At 36.7% G+C, this 6354-nt stretch overlaps 1 protein-coding gene and 1 non-coding gene across 7 annotated transcripts; one reads left to right on the top strand and one right to left on the bottom strand.

Moving 5' to 3' along the window:
• The first annotated feature begins 285 nt into the window (after window positions 1–285).
• LOC100248829 (heptahelical transmembrane protein 4) lies at window positions 286–5260 on the top strand. Of its 6 annotated transcripts, XM_059734269.1 has the most exons (6): window positions 287–538; window positions 646–768; window positions 2406–2679; window positions 2873–3003; window positions 3118–3197; window positions 4378–5260. In XM_059734269.1, the coding sequence occupies exons 3-6, from the start codon at window positions 2411–2413 to the stop codon at window positions 5029–5031; spliced, it is 1134 nt and encodes a 377-aa protein (XP_059590252.1). In that variant the 5' UTR covers window positions 287–538; window positions 646–768; window positions 2406–2410; the 3' UTR covers window positions 5032–5260. The 6 variants fall into 6 exon arrangements, with proteins under 6 accessions (XP_002285384.1, XP_059590252.1, XP_059590250.1 ...); XM_059734267.1 differs by having other exon boundaries at window positions 288–416; window positions 539–768; window positions 2873–3197; XM_010666197.3 differs by lacking the exon at window positions 646–768 and having other exon boundaries at window positions 288–538.
• An 812-nt stretch (window positions 5261–6072) lies between these two features.
• TRNAT-AGU (transfer RNA threonine (anticodon AGU)) lies at window positions 6073–6146 on the bottom strand. Its single transcript has one exon. It is a non-coding gene; the product is annotated as a tRNA-Thr (tRNA).
• Window positions 6147–6354: the final 208 nt, after the last annotated feature.

Below are 6354 nucleotides of genomic sequence, written 5' to 3'. Positions count from 1 at the left end.
GATTTCAAACTTTAAATTAATTGTGACTGCGCTTGTAATTCTTTTTTTTTTTCCAAATTTTATAATTAGTAAACTTGTAATGCAAAAAAAAGGAAAAGAAGAAAAGAAAGCCAAAAAAAATAAATAAATAAATTAGAGCCGACCAAGAATTTTGTTTTGAATTAAAATTACTGTTTGTAAGATGAAAAAGATTATGATAGATATGAAAAATAACATCAATCAGGCATATCCTTTTACAGATACCGAAAATATAATTGGGAACAAAATTAATAAAATCAATAAAACCAGGAGAGCTCTAGACCTGTGTGCCGACTGCCACGTAGTGGTCCAGCTATTGTTATCATCGGACATTTGTCAGAGATTTCTTTTTTTGGAATTCTACGACCGCTTGAAGTAATAAATTTTTTTTTTTGGAGGTTTTGATCCTCGTTTCCCTTTCTCTCTCTCTCTTTTTTATTCTTCAGGGGCGGTGATTAGGGTTCTTTCTTTTATCTGTCGAAGATAATCTTGAAACTCAGGCTGTATTTTTCAATTTCAGGTATGATGTATTTTGAATGGCAAATTTGGATGTTTAGATTTGTCGTTGATTTGTTTCGGTAGTCATTGCTTGTGAATCGGCTGTTGATTTTATCGCCTGGCTCTTAGCGTGGTTTTCAAGCAAAACTTCTCCGAAGGGATACGCACACGCCCTTTACGAATTAGATGGAGCTGTTTTCTTGCTATGGTGATGGAGGGAAGGCGTAGAAGAACGGAGTGTTTAGACAAAAGGTAGTTTTGGGCAAAAAGGGTGTCAGTTGGATTTTTAGACACGATTGACTAGATATCGTACTTAATCTCTTATATTTGTGAATTGGCTATGGATTAATTTTCAGGCATATTCAGGTGGAGGTCTCATGGTGTAGTTTCACAGAGATGCTTTAAAAGTCACAACTCAATCATATGCTAGAATTTCATAGAGATGCTTTAGAATGTGAAAGTCTGCCTGACTCTGGATTTCTGGGATCCAAATAGGGTATAGAGCTATTACAATGAGTAAAAGATTATACACTTTATGGAATCTAACATTGGTAAAATTAGGAACAGAGATGAGGGAAGTGAAACGCTATTAGATGCCCACAAGTGATGGTTTTCATTTCATTGGGTCAGTTGTTTACCAGGGGAAATCTAAAGACATTTATGAAAATTATGCCCAGCAAGCCTTATCTAACTGTTTGGGGCTAACTTTATGAATTTAAAAAACGAACCATCACAGTTCTAGGATTATTTTACAAACAGCTATCTACCTAGCATTAACCTTCAGCTGTTCATGTCAAATCCCTTAGAGGCTACCTGGTAACTGGAGAGGGCTTGGTGTGAACCTTGGCAGTAGGGAAATGTACTGAATTAGTTATGTAGTCCACACTCATTCCATCAGGGTAACCCTCTGCAATTGCACTGGACTATAAAAGGGTCTTCATGAAGACAGTAGAAAGTCCATGTTTGATATAAGGAACTGCATGCATAGGTATTTGACCATCTAAAACCTCAAATTGTGACACCCACAAGGTTGGAAAGGGCATTATCCATAGAACCACAGTGAGGTGGATGAGAAATGTAGAAATGCATTTGAAATGTAATGTGATTATTGAATCTTAAATGAAATTAACGATAAATTTTATAATTCGATTATAAGGTACTACAACTCTGAAGGATTTCTAGTTATTAAGGCCAAACAAGGGCTTGTTGCCTATCAAAAATAAAGGAGAAAAAAAAAATCCAAACAACGGCTTGTGCCAATTCCCAGTCTGCCTAGAACAGCCTGCCATATTATGTAGTTTGAGTTCTCTTGAGCTAGAGACTGATTTATTGCAGGGTCAAATTAATTTCATGGGTAGAAAGGTTTTCTCGAGATTGAGCAAACCATGATTTATCTTTAAAAACGGCCCCTTTAAGAGCAAACACAATAAATTAACATGCATGATAGTTGTCACAAAAACTCAGTCTCCCACCCACCAAAATGGACCTTATGGATACGACTATCTAAAGAACTTTTGATTGTTGATAAGAAGTCTCTTGCAGAGAGAAAGTGGAGCCTAGTTCTTTTGCAGGAAGATATCCCTTGACTCCTAGTGTTTAATCTGTTTTTTTCACATTAAACTAGCTTTTCTTGGCTCCAAGAATTAAAAAATATAGAAATTCTAGCTACTAGCCTAAAAGCAGCAGCAAGTTAATACTGATATTACTACTACAATCTAGGAATCTTAGCTACTAGTAGTAGTAGCTGCAGCAGCATATCAAGTTTGCTGGATCCTTATTTTTTTAATGTGGGACTCTTTGTTTCTTTTGCATTGGTTTAGCTTTATTTATTGGGTTTTAATATATGATTGTTTGACTATATTTTGGTTTCTTATTGTTTTTGGTTCAAGTGAAAATGAGTAGTCGCCATGAGGGCAGGACAGCTTCATCTGAAATATTTGAAAATCAGTCCGACTGTGAAGATGAGAGTAAGGTGTGCTCAAAGGCAAGGCAAGGAAAGAAATTGTGGAGGAGAGTGAGATGCCAGCTCGTTGAGTACCACTCATTACCTGGGTATTTGAGGGACAATGAATTCATCTTGGGTCATTACCGATCTGAATGGCCATTGAAGCAAGTAATCCTCAGCATCTTCACCATACACAATGAAACGCTCAATGTTTGGACGTAAGGAGTATATCTCAAAAACTTGCAACATTTCCTTACTCTATTGTTTATTGTGTAGTGATTTGGCTATTCTTTCTTGTGAATATTGTGCTCTTCCTGTCTGCAGTTGCATTTTGATGTTTATCCTGCAAAGGCCCATGTATCTCCATCTTTATAATTGTTTTTTCTCAAATGATTTTGGCACTTCTTTCAGGCATTTGATTGGTTTCTTCCTTTTCCTGTCGCTAACCATATACACTGCAATGAGGGTTCCAGAGGTTGTGGATCTTCGTTCCTTTCAACATTTGCCAGACTTTCTTAGAAGAGCTGATCTGCACAACATTCGTTCAGTACTCTTGAATTGCCTGCCTTCCTTACCCAACATGCCTAATCTTAATAGATTAACAGATGAGTTAAAGACGTCTTTGCCTTCAATGGATTTTCTCTCATCACTTTCAGGTTGGCATGTTTTAGAACTTCTGTCCAACTGCTTGCCTGAGCGGTTTTCGCCTACCAATCAAACAAGTGATTGTGTTCTGGTAAGATACTGTTCCTTTTCATTGTTCCCAACGATAATCTTATAAAAGTGCTTTGCTTATTTATTAAACTTTATTTGATGGTCATGAGAATGTCATTCTTTTACTTTTATAGCTAATGGTGCCTATAAAAAAGAAGTTTTAGAGAGTTACAGACCCAACGAATTGACAGCTGGATCTTTTTCACATGAGAAATTGAAACATGGTAAAATTATCATGAAACATTTGTAATGGACAACTACTCATGAGAATTTTAACTTCAGTCTGAGAGAAACTCAAATTGTTTCCCTCCTTAAAAATGTATTGGAAAGTAAACATGTTCTCCTAGTAATATTTCAATGCTGGAAAAATTCTCAATATGGTAGACTGCTGATTGTTATTGTGGTCATGTACTGCATCCTCCTCAACTTGTTTTTGATAGGAACGTCCTTCTGAAATTGTACTGGTACCAAGATCAGAAATGACTGGTTATGTGGTTGACCACCTGTTTGCTTGTAATCTGAATCAGTTTGGTTTGGGTTGTACTCCTAGTAGACACTGGGCTAGAGAATTTGGGCAGATCTATTCTCGTCAAAACAACACGTTTATCAGCATCTTGGCATTTTTTGCTTTAACTATTGTTGGCTTTAGTGTTTGTATAGTATTAAGTTTCTGCAGTGCAGCCTTTCATAATGGAACCATTTAAAGATCTTTATTTGTTTCTATTTTTCCCTGTTCTATAATCTTTCTCTCTCTGATACACACAAACACACGCACGCACGCACACATACACGTACATGTTCATTTAAGACTGTGTTTAGTGCCTAGATTAGAGTTTGTTAAGATATTTTACTGCAATCCTGTCATTTTATGCATTATGTGTGATAGTCTCAACTACGAATGAGATTGAAACTGTTCACATTTTACATGCAGTGAAATGCTTCTTCCAAACAGTCTTGTGAGTTTATGAGAATTTGTTTCTCTATGAGTAGAAAATTTCTTTTATGCTTCATTGTCGTTCGAGATAGTCTCAACAATGAGCTGAGATTGTAACTTTTCACATTCATATGCAGTGAATGCTTCTTTCAAACAGTTTTGTGGGCTTGTGAGGATGTGCTTATCTATTAGATGAATTTTGCTTTTATGCTTCGATATTGTCTGTCACTGAAGCCTTTTGGTTGACCTTTTGTTTGATTAATTTCAGTGTGCAGTGAAAGAAGGTGCAGCAAACTTGATAGCTCCCCTGATGTTCCAGCCAATCACAAGATGGCCCTTTTTTGCCTTCTTAGGCGGTGCAATGTTCTGTTTGCTATCAAGCAGCATATGCCACCTCCTCTCTTGCCACTCAGAGCGCCTTTCCTACATAATGCTCAGACTTGACTATGCAGGCATCGCGGCCCTCATCTCCACCTCCTTCTACCCTCCTGTCTACTACTCATTTATGTGCAACCCCTTCTTTTGCAGGCTCTACTTGGGCTTTATAACAATATTTGGGATTGCCACCATTATTTTCTCTCTCCTTCCAGTTTTCCAGAATCCTGAGTATCGCACTTTTCGTGCTTCTCTCTTCTTTGGGATGGGTGTGTCAGGTGCAGCTCCTATACTTCATAAGCTGATTTTGTACTCGGACCAGCCAGAGGCACTCCAGACCACTGTTTATGAGATAGTAATGGGGGCGTTTTACGGGATTGGAGCATTGATTTATGCAACAAGAATTCCGGAGCGGTGGAAGCCCGGCAGGTTTGATATTGCTGGGCACAGTCACCAGCTTTTTCATGTGCTGGTTGTGGCGGGGGCTTACACCCACTATCATACTGGGCTGGTCTACCTCAAGTGGCGGGACTTGAAAGGCTGCTAGAAATTGAATCCTGCGAGGTTTCTTTGTTTGTGTATTGAGTAAAATGTGTAAGAAACTAATACCTCAACCTTGGCTTACACCCACCACTTGTTGGCATACGCTCCTTGGTCAAATCAGGATTCTAGGGCCAGAGTTGAATCTTGTGTTCTCCCTGCATGTAAACAGTAAACAGTAAACAGTAATAAGCTAATCCCCAATAGTAATTGGCACAGTGGACTTTCTATTGAAATCTACTTCTTCTAGGAAAGCAGCTTTTTTTTTAGTTTTACATGATTACCATTGAAATGGCAGCTTTAAATTTGATTTCGATTACTATTCAAATATAAAATTTTGATTTTTTTATAAATGCATTTCTTCCCCCTTCCCCTCTTCGTGTGCTTTATTAATTCCCTCATATATTATATTTAACTTATTTTCTTATTCAACTTTGTTTCTAATATCATTAAATGAAGCACCAATTCATATCATTTGTAAGCCCAATTAAAAAGAGACATTTTGAGTTCGATTTGTGATATGTCAAGGGAAGTTCTTTGACTTCCTTCTTTTCATTTTCTTCATTTTTTTTCTTATGTTAAATAGCTTTAAAATCTATTAAACCAACCAAACCTAATTCAAATCGATGTTATTAGTTCAACCTAATTCAAATCGATGTTATTAGTTCAATTTTCATTTATAAATGCTTTGTTCTATTTGAGAAATAGAAAAATCAATCAAGTCAATTGAGTTTTTGATTTGATGAAAATTCTCTAATGTAAATCAAATCAAACCAAAATGTTGTTGAACAATGTGGTTTAGCGCATTTTATATAAATATACATATAAATTTCTATTTTTGTGCTTGATTAAGCTTGATTATACCTAAATGTGGTTGTGTTAAAGATGAATATATGAACAAAGTCTAATTATTGGGCTTTGGGCTTACTGTTGTGGGCTATAATATAAACAATACAAACCCAAATTGATTAGTATTCGGGTTCAAAATAAAATAAATATACTTTAATATTCAATTGAGCCTCAGCCCAAAATGTTTTGAATAAAAGAATGCGTTCATTGAGAGTTGAACTCAAGACCTCCCGCTTACTAAACGGGTGCTCTAACCAACTGAGCTATGAAAGCAATGGTACTTTGTTTTCACTGTTTTAATTATGACTTCAGCCCATGGGTTTTATTCAGTGGCAGAAACTTGTCAGACGTCCATCCACTTCACCCTAGCCCAAGGTTGAATCCGGAATTACTTCCAGTTGGACCCAAATTCAGTTTGGCCCTCAGGCCTATCCGGAATTCATTCCGGTTTCCAAAGTAAGTTTGGAGTATGAGAAAGACG

The sequence above is a fragment of the Vitis vinifera genome, chromosome 18 (assembly GCF_030704535.1).
Source record: "Vitis vinifera cultivar Pinot Noir 40024 chromosome 18, ASM3070453v1".
In the NCBI taxonomy this organism is placed as follows: domain Eukaryota; kingdom Viridiplantae; phylum Streptophyta; class Magnoliopsida; order Vitales; family Vitaceae; genus Vitis; species Vitis vinifera.
This window is presented reverse-complemented; position numbering and strand designations above follow the sequence as displayed.

What these genes read in the sequence shown, in the direction of transcription:
- LOC100248829 (XM_002285348.4), top strand. Translation starts at nt 2,411, where the DNA reads ATGAGTAGTCGCCATGAGGGCAGGACAGCTTCATCTGAAATATTTGAA. An exon ending in GAAACGCTCAATGTTTGGAC is followed by an intron (nt 2,680 to 2,872) that starts GTAAGGAGTATA and finishes CACTTCTTTCAG; the next exon opens with GCATTTGATTGGTTTCTTCC. An exon ending in AAACAAGTGATTGTGTTCTG is followed by an intron (nt 3,198 to 4,377) that starts GTAAGATACTGT and finishes GATTAATTTCAG; the next exon opens with TGTGCAGTGAAAGAAGGTGC.